The following is an 18470-nucleotide window of genomic DNA, read 5'->3' as shown; positions in this document are numbered from 1 at the left end:
AGACAAAACATAAGGAACATGTGTTCCTTATGATTAAGCCAATGACGAAACGCGTCAAGGGAAGTGACGACAAGACGCACACAGGAACCGGAAGTTGACCGGCGGCCATTTTGGAAAAGGGACGCGAATGATCTGGAGCACCTGGACGTTCTTCCTGGATGGCTGTGAGGTTTCTATTATGAGTGATTACGTGCATAAAGGCTTGTTTTGATGTAAGCAGTTCAAATAAAGGTCATTTGATTTTACTATTGGCGGTATTACACTATTGTGTTCCTTATGTTTTGTCCCTGGATGGAGTAAAGTGCCTGGAAACAGTGGGATCAGCAATCCAGGGAGGATTGTGGAGATCATTCATCCTGAGAAAGCTGTTGGATTGATATAAGCATGTGTTTTCTGAAATGTTGGTAAGGGTACCCTTACTATGAATAGAAGTGCACACCAGTTTGCAATTATATCTTTCTGTGTGTGGTATTGAAGGGTGATTCTCACACACACAGTGTTTTCACTGATTATTTCACTATTTTCACCGTTTTTTTTACCATTATCACTATTTGTCACTGGATTGTGGGAGATGAATTAAGTTTATATTATATAAAGGATAATGCACTATATATTATTTCCTTTTTTTTGAGGTACATGCACATGGGAGCTCGTTAGAAGAATTTCTGAACATCTTGAACTTTGATATTATAGGATAGTGAGAGTTAATAACTGTTTGATGGACTGATTGATGGACTTCACAGTTTTTATTTAAAGTTTGTTTATAACACTTTTACATATATAAATCTGTTACACCTTCAGGGGAAGGTGTTGTTTGTGTTAAGGGTTATTGTTTATCACATTTATTTAGGAGGTGGTTTTTTGTTAAAATAACTATCTCACTGACTGTTGGACAACACCCTAATCACAGTTGTGCCATATGTCTGCCATTTTTTGTTTTCATAAATTGTTGGGCCAGATGATGCTGTTTAACTCCTTTACAACTGACCAACACATATGTTCTGTGGCAAAACAATGGGCTTTAATGCCCACACAACGACATTGCTGAGCAGAATGATATTTATGTGCTGTGTCCATTGGCACACAGAGTGCAGATCACCCCTGCTACCTCTTGATTGATAGCAGCAGGAGCCATTGGCTGTCTCTGAGCATATCACTGGATCCAAGATTGGGCTCAGGTAACTATGATGGGGGGGGTGGCACTGAGCATTGACTTTTTTTTGTTTACCTTTAATGCAGAAAATGCATTAGGGTACAAAACCTCCAGCCTTTACTTCACTTTTTAAATTATGATTAATTTGGCGCCAGCGCCTCCCAGCACTTTAAGAGTTTCAGAAGCCGGGAGGTGGGGCAGGGCTTTAGGGTCATGTGACCGCCTCGATTTGCCGTCACGGCGGTCACATGATCGGAAAAGGTCCCAATTGAAAGGGGAGATCGAGACCTTTCCTGGAGTAGCGGACATATGTGCTGGGAGCACGCAGGGCGCGCGCTCTCAGCACATATGTATTTTTTAATTGCACGCAAATATGCTGCCGCTCGGCGTCAAGGCCCAGACGCTGAGAGGCCTCATATTTGCGTGCGATCAGCATCAAGGGGTTAGTGTCCAACTGTACCCACAGCTTTTTTTTTACTTTGTTAGATTTGAACAGAGTAAAAAATTGATAAGCTTTTATAGCTGCATTCCCAGACATACAGAGAGGACAGGAAGTGAGAAGAAATCTCTCCAATGGACTGTACAGCTATGAAAACATGATAGGCGTTCTAACCCTTCCTCTCTATCATCTAGGAACTACAAAAGACCTCCTTCCTATGTAATGGAGATGAGGAGAAAAGGAAGTGTTTGTAATCCAAATCAGGACAGAAGTCTAGAGAGATCACACTGCTCCTCCATGAATAGAGCACAGTATATAAGTGTTGTATAAGTATAAGTGTTACTGGCAAGATCACCAGAAAAAAATAAAGCTCAATAAAATAAGTGATACAAGACATCACATATACATTATATTGCCAAAAGTATTGGGACCCCTCAGTGAATTCAAGCATGGTACCGTGATAGGTTGCCACCTGTGCAAAAAGTCCATTTGTGAAATTACCTTGCTACTAAATATTCCGTTGTCAACTGTTTGTGGTATTATAACAAAGTGGAAGCAACTGGGAACAACAGCAACTCAGCCACAAAATGGTAGACCACGTAAAATGACAATGACAGTGCAGGGTCAGCACATGCTGAAGCGCACAGTGCACAGAAGTCACCAACTGTCTGCAGAGTTAATAGCTAAAGACCTCCAAACTTTGTGTGGCCGTCAGAATAGCAGAACAAGAGTACGTAGAGAGCTTCATGAAATGGGCTTCGATGGCCAAGCAGCTACAGCCATGTCTTACATCACCAAGTGCAATGCAAACCGTTAGATACAATGGTGTAAAGCACGCCGCCACTGGACTCTAGAGCAGTGGAAGCTTGTTCTCTGGAGTGACGAATCACGCTTCTCTGTCTGGCAATCAAATGGACGTCCCTGGCGGTTGCCAGAATAATGGTACTTGCCTGACTACATTGTGCCAAGTGTGAAGCTTAGTGGAGGGGGGATTGTGGTGTAGGATTGTTTTTCAGGGGTTGGGCTTGGCCCCTAAGTTCCAGTGAAGGTAACTCTTAAGGCATAAGCATACCAAAACATTTTGGACAATTTTTTGGGGATGCCCCTTCCTGTTCCAACATGATTGCGCACCAGTGCACAAAGCAAGGTCCATAAAGACATGGATGAGTGAGTTAGGGGTGAAGGTACTTGACTGGCCTGCACAGAGTCTTGACCTCAACCCAATAGAACACCTTTGGGATGAATTAGAGCGGAGACTGCGAGCCAGGCCTTGTCCGACATCAGTGCCTGACCTCACAAATGTGCTTCTGGAAGAATGGTCAAGCATTCTCATAGACACACTCCTAAACCTTGTGGACAGCTTTCCCAGGAGAGTTGAAGCTGTTATAGCTGCAAAGGGTGGGCCAACTCAATATTGAACCCTATGAACTAATACTGGGATGCCATTAAAGTGAATGTGCGTGTAAAGGCATGTTGCAGCATGTTTTTTTTTTCGGTTTATTTAAACACAGCTTAATGATTTCTTTTTTATATTGATCTTTCAATGTAGTGTATTTTTGTTAGTAATCAATAAAAGCAATGCCTTCCTTTTTTTTCTTTTAGTTATTTACATGCTGTGGGACAAAAAGTTTGGAAACGATGGAAGAAACGTTATTTTGTTCTTGTTCAGGTTTGTTTTATTATTTTTTTTTCCGTTTTCATATGAAAGGCTAAAGTGAAAAGTGATATCTGTTTTGGAACTAAAAATGAACTTGAGTAAATGTCCCGGAATAGTCATCTAGGAAACCTTACAATTACTAGGGCTTCAAACATAGCCATCCAGTGCAACTTTGAATACTCAGTGCCTCTAAACTGCTTGCAAGTTTGCCTGTGGTGATTCCCTTGTCCCTGATTTAGACAGCGCCATGCTCTGACTTGTTTTCATCCTAGGTACAAATGAAAAATTTGCTAACGAATTAACAGCAAAACTCAGACAGAACTTTTCTAATACCTACACACACTTTAACGGCTTTCTGTCCGACCTACAATTGTAAAATCACATATATGTCATATATGTGTGTGATCTTACATTTCTGGGTAGGGGGCGCATGATTCGTGGATTTGGCTGTCAATCACTGGGTCCCTCCGGTGATTACTCGCCGGCACTTGATAATCAAGGAGCATTACCAACGGAGGGAGAGAACTGTAAGTACAGTACAGTTTTCTCCACTGTCAGCTCCTGCACACTGCTATGCACGGCTTTGCATAGGAGAGCCATGCAAAGCAGTGTGCTTACAGTGAAGCACACACATACAGAAAACAGTAAAACAGCACACAATTAACCCTTTGATTGCCCCACATGTTAACCCCTTCCTGCCCAGTGCCATTAGTACAGTGTCAGTACTTGTTATTAGCACTGACCACTGTATTGGTGTTACAGGGATGTCAGTGACACCAAGTCAGTTCTCCCCAGTGTCAGAATTCCCGCTGCAGTCCCGCTATAAGTCGCTGATCACCGCAATTACTAGTAAAAAATTTTTTAAAAAATCCCAGTATGTATACCGCCATTTGTAAACGCTATAACTTTCACATAAACCAATTAATTTACACGTATTGGGATTCTTTTTTAGCAAAGACATGTAGCAGAATACATTTTGGCCTAAATTTATGACAAAATTTAATATTTAACATTTTTTTACTTGACATGTTTAATAGCAAAAAGTTAAAAATATTTTTTTTTCTCAAAATCGCACAGGCGATCAAATACCACAGAAAGAAAGCTTTATTTGTGGAAAAAAGGACGTAAATTTCATTTGGGTGCAGTGTAACATGACCGCACTATTGTCAGTTCTAACGCAGCGCAAAAAATGGCCTGGTCAGGAGAGGGGGTAAGTCCTCTGGAGGGCAAGTGGTTAAGTAAATTTGAAAATCAGGCACATATTATAATTCTTTATTATGAATATACTTCTATATTATATTTATTTTGTGTTTGCAAACACAGCTTGAATACATATGTTAATGCTTTCTTTTTATAAGGTTTCTAAAATCACCATGCTCTACAGAGTTCAGAATGGTAGAGGGGCATTGGGAACAAATTAGGCTCTACTGCTTTGCACAGTGTTGTCAATTGTAACATTGTATTAAAACCAAAACCAAAAATGTAAATCATTGGATATGGTGGCTGTATCAGTTTTCTTTTCTTTTGCTTTTTTCCCTCTGTTTTCAAATTTTTTTGACTTGATACTAAATTATCTTTTATCTATCATATTATTTTTGACTTGATACTAAAGGTTCAGCTTTAAAAGAAAAAAAAAGAACAAACTTATCAAATGTACCTGATCTGTGCAACGGTTTTGGACAGAGCTGCCCAAATCCTCTTTTCGGGTCTCCTGCCTTGTCTCCTGGCTCCTCCCCCTGCTGAGTGCCCCTCATAGCTAACTGCTTGCTCTTTGGGGCCTTAATGCGTGCTCACTCCCAAGCTGCACAGAGTGTGACTCAGCCCTGCCCTCCACCTCTTCCTCACTAGCTGTGATTGACAGCAGCAGGAGCCAGTGGTTGCTATTCTGTGTCTCTGTGTCTCAGCCAATGAGGATGAAGAGATCTAGGAGAGCTGCTGCTCTCTTGCACAATGCTGGATCTCGATCAAGCTTGGGTAAGTATTGGGGGGGGGGGAGCATAGAATGCATAAAGGTAAAAAAACATTCAGCCTTTAGAACCACTTTAAATTACAGTATGTAGAAGTGGGAAAAAATTTGAACTCTGGTCAGGTTTTTAGATATACTGTACACCAGATAAAATAAGTATTGAACACGTCAGCATTTTTCTCTGTAAATATATTTCTAAAGGTGCTATTGAGATGAAATTTTTACACGTCGGTAACAACCCATGCAATCCATACATACAAATAAGTTCAGAAATTAAGTTATGTGTAATAAAATGGAATGACACAGGGAAAACGTATTGAACATGCTAACTAAAATGTATTTAATACTTTGTACAAAATCCTTTGATGGTAATTAGAGATGAGCGAATTTCTCAAAAATTCGATTCGGCTGATTCGGCGAATTCCAGTGTGAAATTCGATTCGATGCGAATTTCTTCGCTACGAAGATGACTTATAAAAAGGGTTTCTAGGCTTCAGAGAGCCTTTAAATTAGTGCAGAACACTGTACCTTTAATTTAAATGCCCTTGGAGATGAGGAAAGAGAAGGAGAAGGAGAAGGATGAGAAGAAGGAGAAGGATGAGAAGAAGGAGAAGGAGAAGGATGAGAAGAAGGAGAAGGAGAAGGATGAGAAGAAGGAGAAGGAGAAGGATGAGAAGAAGGAGAAGGAGAAGGATGAGAAGAAGGAGAAGGATGAGGAGAAGGAGAAGGATGAGAAGAAGGAGAAGGATGAGGAGAAGAAGGATGAGAAGAAGGAGAAGGATGAGAAGAAGGAGAAGGATGAGAAGAAAGAGAAGGATGAGAAGGAGAAGGATGAGAAGAAGGAGAAGGAGAAGGATGAGAAGAAGGAGAAGGAGAAGGATGAGAAGAAGGAGAAGGATGAGAAGAAGGAGAAGGAGAAGGATGAGAAGAAGGAGAAGGATGAGAAGAAGGAGAAGGATGAGAAGAAGGAGAAGGATGAGAAGAAGGAGAAGGATGAGGAGAAGGAGAAGGATGAGAAGAAGGAGAAGGATGAGAAGAAGGAGAAGGATGAGAAGAAGGAGAAGGATGAGAAGAAGGAGAAGGATGAGGATGAGAAGAAGGAGAAGGATGAGAAGAAGGAGAAGGATGAGAAGGAGAAGGATGAGAAGACGGAGAAGGAGAAGCAGAAGGAGAAGGATGAGAAGAAGGAAAAGGAGAAGGATGAGAAGATGGAGAAGGAGAAGGATGAGAAGAAGGAGAAGGAGAAGGATGAGAAGAAGGAGAAGGAGAAGGATGAGAAGAAGGAGAAGGATGAGAAGAAGGAGAAGGATGAGAAGAAGGAGAAGGATGAGAAGAAGGATGAGAAGAAGGAGAAGGATGAGAAGAAGGAGAAGGATGAGAAGAAGAAGGAGAAGGATGAGAAGGAGAAGGATGAGAAGAAGGAGAAGGATGAGAAGAAGGAGAAGGATGAGAAGGAGAAGGAGAAGGATGAGAAGAAGGAGAAGGAGAAGGATGAGAAGAAGGAGAAGGAGAAGGATGAGAAGAAGGAGAAGGATGAGGAGAAGAAGGAGAAGGAGAAGGATGAGAAGAAGGAGAAGGATGAGAAGAAGGAGAAGGAGAAGGATGAGAAGAAGGAGAAGGATGAGAAGAAGGAGAAGGATGAGAAGAAGGAGAAGGAGAAGGATGAGAAGAAGGAGAAGGATGAGAAGAAGGATGAGAAGAAGGAGAAGGATGAGAAGAAGGAGAAGGATGAGAAGAAGGAGAAGGATGAGAAGAAGGAGAAGGAGAAGGATGAGAAGGAGAAGGATGAGAAGAAGGATGAGAAGAAGGAGAAGGATGAGAAGAAGGAGAAGGATGAGAAGAAGGAGAAGGATGAGAAGAAGGAGAAGGATGAGAAGAAGAAGGATGAGAAGAAGGATGAGAAGAAGGAGAAGGATGAGAAGAAGGAGAAGGATGAGAAGGAGAAGGATGAGAAGACGGAGAAGGAGAAGCAGAAGGAGAAGGATGAGAAGAAGGAAAAGGAGAAGGATGAGAAGATGGAGAAGGAGAAGGATGAGAAGAAGGAGAAGGATGAGAAGAAGGAGAAGGAGAAGGATGAGAAGAAGGAGAAGGATGAGAAGAAGGAGAAGGATGAGAAGAAGGAGAAGGATGAGAAGAAGGAGAAGGATGAGAAGAAGGATGAGAAGAAGGAGAAGGATGAGAAGAAGGAGAAGGAGAAGGATGAGAAGAAGGAGAAGGATGAGAAGGAGAAGGATGAGAAGAAGGAGAAGGATGAGAAGAAGGAGAAGGATGAGAAGAAGGAGAAGGAGAAGGATGAGAAGAAGGAGAAGGATGAGAAGAAGGAGAAGGAGAAGGATGAGAAGGAGAAGGATGAGAAGAAGGAGAAGGAGAAGGATGAGAAGGAGAAGGATGAGGAGAAGGAGAAGGATGAGAAGAAGGAGAAGGATGAGAAGAAGGAGAAGGAGAAGGATGAGAAGAAGGAGAAGGATGAGAAGAAGGAGAAGGATGAGAAGATGGAGAAGGAGAAGGATGAGAAGATGGAGAAGGAGAAGGATGAGAAGAAGGATGAGAAGAAGGAGAAGGAGAAGGATGAGAAGAAGGAGAAGGATGAGAAGAAGGAGAAGGATGAGAAGAAGGAGAAGGATGAGAAGGAGAAGGAGAAGGATGAGAAGAAGGAGAAGGAGAAGGATGAGAAGAAGGAGAAGGAGAAGGATGAGAAGAAGGAGAAGCAGAAGGAGAAGGAGAAGCAGAAGGAGAAGGATGAGAAGAAGGAAAAGGAGAAGGATGAGAAGATGAAGAAGGAGAAGGATGAGAAGAAGGAGAAGGATGAGAAGAAGGAGAAGGATGAGAAGAAGGAGAAGGAGAAGGATGAGAAGATGGAGAAGGAGAAGGATGAGAAGAAGGAGAAGGAGAAGGATGAGAAGAAGGAGAAGGAGAAGGATGAGAAGAAGGAGAAGGAGAAGGATGAGAAGAAGGAGAAGGAGAAGAAGGAGAAGGATAAGGAGAAGGATGAGAAGAAGGAGAAGGATGAGAAGAAGGATGAGAAGAAGGATGAGAAGAAGGATGAGAAGAAGGAGAAGGATGAGAAGAAGGACAGTTCTGTGACAGTTTCTGTCTATTTCTGACAGTTCTGGGACATTCACTCCATACAGCTGTTTCAACCGCTGTATGGAGGGAATGTCATGGAACTGTCAGAAATAGACTATTAATGACAGTTCTGGGACTGTCCTTCCATGCAGCGGTTGAAACATTGTATGTATTTGTTTCCATAAATGGATCCATTTATGGAAACAAATACATACAATGTTTCAACCGCTGTATGGAAGGACAGTCCCAGAACTGTCATTAATAGTCTATTTCTGACAGTTCTATGACATTCCCTCCATACAGCGGTTGAAACAGCTGTATGGAGTGAATGTCCCAGAACTGTCAGAAATAGACTATTTATGACAGTTCTGGGACTGTCCTTCCATACAGCGGTTGAAACATTGTATGTATTTGTTTCCATAAATGGATCCATTTATGGAAACAAATACATACAATGTTTCAACCGCTGTATGGAAGGACAGTCCCAGAACTGTCATTAATAGTCTATTTCTGACAGTTCCATGACATTCCCTCCATACAGCGGTTGAAACAGCTGTATGGAGTGAATGTCCCAGAACTGTCAGAAATAGACTATTTATGACAGTTCTGGGACTGTCCTTCCATACAGCGGTTGAAACATTGTATGTATTTGTTTCCATAAATGGATCCATTTATGGAAACAAATACATACAATGTTTCAACCGCTGTATGGAAGGACAGTCCCAGAACTGTCATTAATAGTCTATTTCTGACAGTTCCATGACATTCCCTCCATACAGCGGTTGAAACAGCTGTATGGAGTGATTGTCCCAGAACTGTCAGAAATAGTCTATTTCTGACAGTTCTGGGACATTCACTCCATACAGCTGTTTCAACCGCTGTATGGAGGGAATGTCATGGAACTGTCAGAGTCCCAGAACTGTCATTAATAGTCTATTTCTGACAGTTCCATGACATTCCCTCCATACAGCGGTTGAAACAGCTATAAGGAGTGAATGTCCCAGAACTGTCAGAAATAGACTATTTATGACAGTTCTGGGACATTCACTCCATACAGCGGTTGAAACATTGTATCTATTTTTTTCCATAAATGACATTCTGCAGATACACTTAGAGGAGCGCTGCAGATACACTTTTTGCCGGCTTGGAATTATTCTTATTTTCATCCTACTTCTTCTTTTTCTTCTTATGAGGATGAGGATGAGGATGAAGAAGAAGAAGTAGGATGAAAATAAGATTAATTCCAAGCCGGCAAAAAGTGTATCTGCAGCGCTCCTCTAAGTGTATTTGCAGAATGTCATTTATGGAAAAAAATAGATACAATGTTTCAACCGCTGTATGGAGTGAATGTCCCAGAACTGCCATAAATAGTCTATTTCTGACAGTTCTGGGACATTCACTCCATACAGCTGTTTCAACCGCTGTATGGAGGGAATGTCATGGAACTCCATACTTCTGAGGATGAAGATGAAGAAGAAGAAGAAGTAGGATGAAAAGAAGAATAATTCCAAGCCGGCAAAAAGTGTATGTGCAGAGTTCCTCTATTTCTGACAGTTCTCTCACAGCTTCTTCACATGTACAGTGGTTGAAACATCTGTATCCTAAATGTAAACTAATAGATACAATGTTTCAACCGCTAAACATGTGTTCCTTCTGTCAGAGAACTGTCAGAAATAGCGGAGCTCACTGCAGGGACACTTTTGCCGGCTGATCGGGAAATGTTCGATTCGCGCACCCGAAGTAGGCAATATTTCCTGAAATTCGACTCGAATTCCGGTTCGCCTGGTTCGATTCGCTCATCTCTAATGGTAATGACAGCTTCAAGTATGGACAGCTTCTCCTGTATGGAGAAGCTAGTAGCATGCATTGCTCAGGTGTGATTTTTGGCCCATTCTTGTACACAAACAATCTTCTAATCTTGAAGGCTCTATGGGCCTCTTCTATGATCTCTGATCTTTAGTTCTTTCCATAGATTTTCTATTGGATTCAAGTCTAGTGATTGGCTGGACCATTCTAGCAGCTTTATTTTCTTTCTTTGAAACCAATTGAGAGTTTCTTTGGCTTTGTGTTCTGGACCATTGTCTTGCTGAAATGTCCACCATCGTTTCATCTTCATCATCCTGGTAGACGGCAGCAGATTTTTATCAGGAATGTGTTGGTACATCTTTCCATTCATCCTTCCTTCAATGACATGAAGTTTACCAGTACCGTATGCTGAAAAACAGCCCCACACCATGGTGTTCCCACCTCCAAACTTCACTGTTGGTATGGTGTTTTTGGGGTGATGTGCAGTGCCATCTGACCTCCAAACCTGCTGTGTATTATTGCATCCAAAGAGTATAGTTTTGGTCTCATCTGACCAGACTATATTCTCCCAGTATTTCACAGGCTTGTCTAAATGTTGTGCAGCAAATTTTAAACGAGCTTCAACATGCTTTTTTTTCAGCAATGGTGTCTTGCGTGGTGAGCTTGCATACAGGCCATGGTGGTTGAGTGCATTACTTAATCTTTTCTTTGAAACAATTGTACCTGTTAATTCTAGGTCTTTCTGAAGCTATGCACAAGTGGTCCTTGGCTCTTGGGCAACTCTTCTGATAATTCTTTTCACTCCTCTGTCAGAAATCTTGCAAGAAGCACTGGTCGGGGACGGTTTATGGAGAAATGATGTTTTTCCACTTTTTGATAATTGCCCAACACTGCTCACTGGAACATTCAGAAGTTTATAAATCATTCTGTAACCAATGCCATCAGTATGTTTGCAACAGTAAGGTTGCGAAGGTCTTGAGAGAGTGCTTTGCTTCTACCCATCATGAGATATGTGACAGCTTGGTAATTAGACACCTTTTTATAGGCCATCAGTTGAGACTGAACCAGCTAATATTAATTTGCATTGACAAGGGGCAGGATTGCTTTCTAATTACTGATAGATTTCGTCTGGTGTCTTGGCTTTTTCATACCTTTTTGCACCTCCCTTTCTTCGTGTGTTCAATACTTTTTCCCAGTGTCATTTAATTTTATTACACATAACTTAATTTCTGAACTTATTTGTTTTTGTTTCTTTGTATGTGTGGATTGCATGAGTTGTTACCAACATGTGGCAACATTTCATGTCAATAGCACCTTTAGAAATATATGTACCTAGAAAAATGGTGACGTGTTCAATACTTATTTTACTTGCTGTACTTCCTTTCAGTTCCTGTGCCATAGACACTACAAAAAGTAAAGGTAAATCTACTCTTAAACAGGGTAAATCTCCCCAGCCAGAACAGAGACAGCAATAAAGCCTCTGATATAGGTTTCAATACAGCCGCACTCTACCTGAGACCAAAAGAAACCTGTTTTAGCTTTACATAAACTTAACACACACGGAGAAATTAATTATTGGCAAGGTGGGTAGAGCTGATTTAGCCAAAATCAAGCTGTATATGAGTTGAATGTAATTTTAGGCAAACCAATAAATACTGATTTGAATTATATATGACATTACCTACACATTTTTAGTTCTGGTCAGCCAATCATATAATGTGACACATGTATTTCCTGGTTTAGCCACATAGCTTCCTATAACATCTGTCCACTTCGAGCCAGTTCAAGAGACAGAGAATCAGAAACATCAAACTATGTCCAGTGGACAATAAAGCAAATCAGGAAACAATAGTGAACTTCCTGATTATGAAGAATGGCAGAGGTATGTGAATCAAGAATTGATGAACAGAATTCCAAATCTTTGTTCAGATAAAATAGCATGCACTGTTGTTATTTCAGTTTTGTATTTTACTGTCTGCGTGAACTTTCACCTTAATGTAATTTTTAATGGAGTCCATTTTTTTAAAAAATATTTTTTGTCTCAAAGTGGTTGGAGTACCAAAGATGGTATATAGTGAAGGAAAGCTTTTTGATTTACATCAATTAGTCATAATTTTTTAGCAAATTGACATTTTTATGTCTGTTTTTAGGTAAGCCAATACACATTTGCTATGTGTAGCTACAGGGAGAAGAAAGCTGAGCCACAGGAACTGATGCAACTTGAAGGATACACCGTGGATTACACTGATCCTCAGTCAGGTATTGGGTCACTTGCTTCAGCCATCTTCGTCTATTAGTAGTAGTATATGTGCATTACCATAACTATCCACATGGTTACTTACAACTAAATGGCAGTTTGTTATTTTGCACTACATTATCAGGTCTTCAGGGTGGTCGGTGGTTCTTCAATGCAGTTAAAGAAGGGGACACTGTGGTATTTGCCTGCGATGATGAGCAAGACCGAATACTGTGGGTGCAAGCAATGTACAGAGCAACAGGACAGTCTTATAAACCCATTGTTTCCAACCATGCTCAGAAATCAAATCCAAAAGGTATAAATGCTCACATGGAAGCTCCTTTGCCAAGTAAGTATTTTTAATGTTGAGACAATGGTACTGATGGTCTCTTCCAGATGGACATTTTGCCATTTTAAAGTGTCAAAAAGGAAATATGTATATGTACAGTAAACCTTAAAACACAAAACGGAGTATATGTTGTGGAGACTAGCCCATTAAAAAGTCCAGTGTAAACAACAGTCACTCCTGGATGTTTGCAGCTCCTCTAAAGCACAGAGTGGGTAAATCCTCCAAACTTTAGCAATATAACTCAAGAGGGCGTGACCATCTAAGTGTAGCAATTTTATTAAAATAAAGTATAAAGCATGTGTGCACAAACAAGTGGTTCAAATAAGTAGGCAAATCATCTCTCACTGAAGGGGTCATAGATACCTGGCTCAAGATAGATAATTGCATGCAGAGTTTGTCAGTGTGAGTTAGCCAGAGTGTGCAAAAGCCCACACACCATGCCCACGTTGACTTGTGATGTCATCCATCCATCCTGGACCTGCTGCCACTCTTCCTGCTTTGCCGTGCACACAATGCTGGTTTTTCCTGACACTTTACACTCGCAGTTGCTTCCTGGCATTCTCTGCTGTGCCTGGCCGTTTCCTTGCCAAACTCTGCATGCAGGTATCCATCTTGAACCGGACAGTAATGACTCCTCCTATGAGGGGTGATATGCCTGCTCATTTGAGCCACATGTGAGTGCACATATGCTTTTAACTGTATGTTTTAATAAAATTACTACACTTCTATGGTTGCTGCTTGTGCTTTGTTTCTATTGCTTAAGATATAAATGTACCCCTTGATGTCCTTCACATTTATTTAATTGGCAACTTGCTTGGTTTCAGTAGCAGGTGGACAATACATTCTATCAAGACATTTCTGATATAAACCTAAATTACTGCTTGTGAATAATTCTAGTTTAAATCTCATCTTAAAATAACCAGCATCAGTTTACATGCTTGTGCTGTAGTTCACTGATTCCCTATTTTGTTTATTATCCTGCAAAATTAAATGATTTTTTCTTAAAGTGGCTTTTGCATTAAAAAAGGTCTGCTTATCTACCACTATTCCCCCAAATAAAATATGCTCAGGGAAAGCAATAAAAAAATGTTACCATACACACTCTGTCAAGATTTAAGGTAGGCATCAACATTCCTCACTCTTTTTTTCATGGCTTTCACTTAGGGTTTATTTATTAAACTGTGAATGTAACAGTCACTAAACATACACGGCAGGTATATACAGTTGTGTTCAAAATAATAGCAGTGTGTTGAAAAAAGTGAATAAAGCTCAAAATCCTTCTAATAGCTTTTATTTCCATACACACAAATGCATTGGGAACACTACATATTCTATTCCAAATAAAAACATGAAGAAAAATATATCAAATTTGTGTTGTTCCTCTAAAAAAAATTGAAGAAAAGTGAATATTAGACTGTTTGAAGATTTTGCTTTCCTTTGAATCACTTAATTGATATTTAGTTGTATAAGCACTGTTTCTGAGAACTGCTGTACATCTGTGTTGCATGGAGTCAACCAACATCTGGCACCTGTGAACAGGTATTCCAGCCCAGGATGATTGGTCTACATTCCACAGTTCTTCTCTATTTCTTGGTTTTGCCTCAGAAACTGCATTTTTGATGTCACCCCACAAGTTTTCTATTGGATTAAGATCCGGGGATTGGGCTGGCCACTCCATAACGTCAATCTTGTTGGTCTGGAACCAAGATGTTGCATGTTTACTGGTGTGTTTGGGGTCGTTGTCTTGTTGGAACACCCATTTCAAGGGCATTTCCTCTTCAGCATAAGGCAGCATGACCTCTTCAAGTATTCTGATGTATTCAAACTGATCCATGATCCCTGGTATGCGATAAATAGGCCCAACACCGTAGTATGAGAAACATCCCCGTATCATGATGCTTGCACAACCATGCTTCCCTGTCTTCACAGTGTACTGTGGCTTTAATTCAGTGTTTGGGGGTCGTGTGACAAACTGCCTCTGGCCACTAGACCCAAAAAGAACAATCTTACCTTCATCAGTCCACAAAATGTTGCGCCATTTCGCTTTAGGCCAGTCAATGTGCTCTTTGGCAAATTGTAACCTCTTCAGCACATCTTTTTTTCAACAGTGGGACTTTGCGGGGGCTTCTTGCAGATAGCTTGGCTTCACATAGGCGTCTTCGAATTGTAACAGTACTCACAGGTAACTTTAGACCTTCTTTGATCTTCCTGGAGCTGATTGTTGGCTGAGTCCTTGCCATTTTGGCTATCCATTCGAATGGTAGTTTTTTGCTTTCTTCCACATCTTTCAGGTTTTGGTTGCCATTTTAAAGCATTTGCCATCATTTTAGCTGAGCAGCCTATCATTTTCTGCACTTCTTTCTATGTTTTCCCCTCTCCAATCAACTTTTTAATCAAGCTACGCTGTTCTTCTGAACAATGTCTGGAACGACCCATTTTCCTCAGAATTTCAGAGAGAAATGCACTGTAACCAGCATGTACAACATTTGCTGCCTTCCTTCCTTAAATAAGGGCAATCATTGCCACCTGTTTTTCAAAGAATGAATGACCTCACTAATAGAACTCCACACTGCTATTATTTTGAACATGCCTCTTTCAATTAGTGATTCAATTACACAGAATCAGCAGCATGCATGTCATGACTGTTGGGTCTGTTGGATTTCTATTACTCTACTACACCTGCTAGTAAATTATTTGCCATGTAGAAATATTTCTACCAAAAACAGTGATTGATCAGGTTAGTGATGTCTGACTGCTATTATTTTGAACACAACTGTATTCCTGGTCCATGTGTTTAAAGTTACCAGGATTGGTTCACCTGCAGTGAATGTTTGCAGAATGTGACATTTCATGGTTGAATATAAATATGCTCAGTTAGTGTTTTTAGATCAGGGATTAGAGCCATCAAGATATGAAGACCTTCTGGTTTCATTCAATGTCTGAATTTAAGTGACTGACACTTAAAAAAAAAAAAAAAAGAAAACCGCTAGCAGGTATGAGGTGCAGGCATCTTGAGGTGCATACTCATATCTGTACCAACTTTTATTGGACACTTTACACTCAAATGTCAAGGCCATTAGCAAATAGAAAAATTCCAACACTTTGAGGAATATTACAGAGCAGCATTAATTTTTGTCTTTTATAACTGCTTTGAGTTCAGCTTTCAGTTACAGAATGCTTTAAAATTGATACATTTAATTCTTATTGTATTTATATACTTAAAAGCACTTATTAAACCTATTTGTATGTTTCAGTTCTCTAGTAGTGCTTTGGTAAAACAAATGTGTGCTAATGCTATTTCTGTATATAGTGCAAAATAAAGTTTTTGCTTCGCCATGTTCAACTGTGTTCAATCTTAGGCCATGTGAAAATGTAAATATACTTTATATTATACTTGCATACCTTTTTCTAGAAACCCACTATATTTGCAGGTTAGCCATAACGAATTTTGCAAGGGTTATACTGTTTTGACTTTATGATACACCCGATATGTCTTTTGTATAGTATTGTTCAGATCTCCACAGTTTCTATTGTGCTTCTATCTTGCATTTACCTTGCAGAATCTGTCAGATGAATTTGACTTTTGCTTTGAAAGTGCAAAGCTGACTGTTCTGATATTGTAGTATCTAAAGCTGCACTTCTTTCAGCTTGAATGAAATAATTCTTCCATCTGCAAATCTAGTTGGCTGTTGAACTTGACACAGATCAATATAATCTTGGGCTAAATTCCTCAATGTGACTGATTATGTTAGCATCATGGCCACAGATCAATATGGAGTTTTATGAGGGACCAGATTCTGTAATTGGCTTTGATCAATAAGTCTTTGTCTTGCTCTCTTTAGAACCCTCAAGTTAGTAGCCTGTCGTATGTTTAAAGTACATTTAGGATGGTACATTTATAGTAACTAACATAAAAAGATAGACATTTAAATTTTAAAGAACAAAGAGCCAAAGGCCCCTTTGTATGGGGCCATTTTGAGTAGATTGCTCACCCAAAATGAACCTTGGTATCAAACTGAGCTAGTGTTCTGTTGGATAGCTAAATCCTCTTGGCTTTTGATGTCTGTATATGATAGATGATTCACATGGATGTTTTTAACAAAACATAGCATTAACGAAAGCAATCATAAGAGCTCGCCTTCTGATAGACCCGCGGGGTCTGAAGGCGTTGAAAGATGCATCTGTGAAGAACAATATGCTTGTCCTTCGACTGCCATTTAGGACATTGTAGTATGAAGGAGATCGGTATTGTCAGCCATGTACTGCTCTGTTTTCTTTGCCGTTTTTGCTTGAAGGTTATAAATACTTTTTCTTGTTGCTATATGCAACACTTCCCATTACTCTACCAAGGTTTGTCTCATTAAAAGCATAATACAAAACAAAGACTGGAAGTGACCTACCTTTTACTGACATGTTCATTTCTGCTCTAGTTTGCCATTTGAAAAATAGATTGCTAGTTCTGATGAATGTGTATTTCTATGTCGTTGTTTGTGCTGCTGTAGATACATTCCCAGGAAGAACAATGGAAGGGTGGAAATGTGCAATGTAGTAGAGCTTTTTCTCTGACCATTTTCTATTTAGACTGGATGTTTGCTAAGTGCTTTGAAATTCACCAAGGTCATATCATCAAGCCGTCACTGATTTAAGCTCAAGTCTGTGTGTTGATCACTTTTTGAAATGGAGTGTAGATAGAAAAAAACTGTAAATGTAATATAATATATCAATGCTATGTGTTGCTAAGAGTAGCTTGTTATGTACATTGCCTTTTCTTTGTGCAGGCACAGATCGTGGCCAGAGACATGGAATGGATGAGTTTATTTCTGCTAATCCCTGCAGATATGACCATGCCTCCCTTTTCAAAGTACTGCAGCAGCAAACATTGGAACACCGACTAAATGATTCTTATTCTTGTCTGGTGAGTACTAGTATGTATGTAGGCTTAGTGCAATGAAGTGTGAAATAGTTGTTACAAAGTGGCAGATCTTTCCAAACTCATTTTGTAAGTGTGCTTGGATTTGGGATAAAGGATTTCAATCGATTGCCCTCAAATTTGAAAATTATACACGTGAAGATTGCTGCTGTGCCACTCAATAGCATGAGAACAGGCTCTGACCATCTTTGAAATGTGACTTAAAAGCTTTTCAAAGAGAGAATGACAACTGAAAGCTTACTAAAGGTGGGAGATTCCACTATGGGGTTTGCAACACCAGCATGTTCCTGCAATGATCTGATATCTTGGAATGATGTAACTGTGAGTTGTGTTAAGTCACAGAAAAGTAATTTAATGGGTATCTTTGAAATTATACACATTTCAGATGGTTCATACAAAGAGACTGAATTTTATACTGAGATAATTTTATACAAATGAATTGAGGAATATTTGTTCTACCGGGATATTGGAACATGTCATATTTGAATAATGCTTCTTTTTATCATTTTCTTTCACAATTTTGCCCAGTTATCTATTACTCCTAAGCATACAGTGCATTCATAAAGTATTAAGATCCTCTTCACTTTTTCAATTTTGTTATGTTGCAGCCGAATACTACAGTTGTTGTAATTTTTTCTCATTAATTTACACTCAGTACCCCATAATGACAAAGTGAAAACAAATTTTTAGAATGTGAATTTATTAAAATAAATACGGAAATTAGATGTACCTAAGTATTCAGACCCTTTATTTTGACAAAGTACCTTTTGGTGCCTCGAGACTTTTTGGGTATGACTCAACAAGCTTTACACACCTGGACTGCTATTCTTTTTTGAAAATCTTCTTAAGCTCAGTCAGGATGGATGGG

At 39.8% G+C, this 18470-nt stretch overlaps 1 protein-coding gene across 6 annotated transcripts in view; it reads left to right on the top strand.

Moving 5' to 3' along the window:
• CADPS2 (calcium dependent secretion activator 2) overlaps positions 1-18470 on the top strand; it is a 694049-nt gene that overhangs the window by 221582 nt on the left and 453997 nt on the right. For all 6 annotated transcript variants that reach the window (XM_089672135.1, XM_089672134.1, XM_089672133.1 and 3 more), the window contains exons 9-12: positions 3195-3261; positions 12238-12346; positions 12469-12672; positions 17451-17587. In XM_089672135.1, coding sequence (XP_089528261.1) covers positions 3195-3261; positions 12238-12346; positions 12469-12672; positions 17451-17587 — 517 coding nt within the window. The remainder of the gene's footprint in view (positions 1-3194; positions 3262-12237; positions 12347-12468; positions 12673-17450; positions 17588-18470) is intronic.

The sequence above is a fragment of the Staurois parvus genome, unplaced genomic scaffold, assembly GCF_062004578.1.
Source record: "Staurois parvus isolate SC_StPar_1 unplaced genomic scaffold, SC_StPar_1.0 ptg000120l, whole genome shotgun sequence".
Lineage (NCBI taxonomy): Eukaryota > Metazoa > Chordata > Amphibia > Anura > Ranidae > Staurois > Staurois parvus.
The sequence above is the reverse complement of the archived record's forward strand: the minus strand, read 5'-3'. Positions and strand labels throughout refer to the sequence as shown.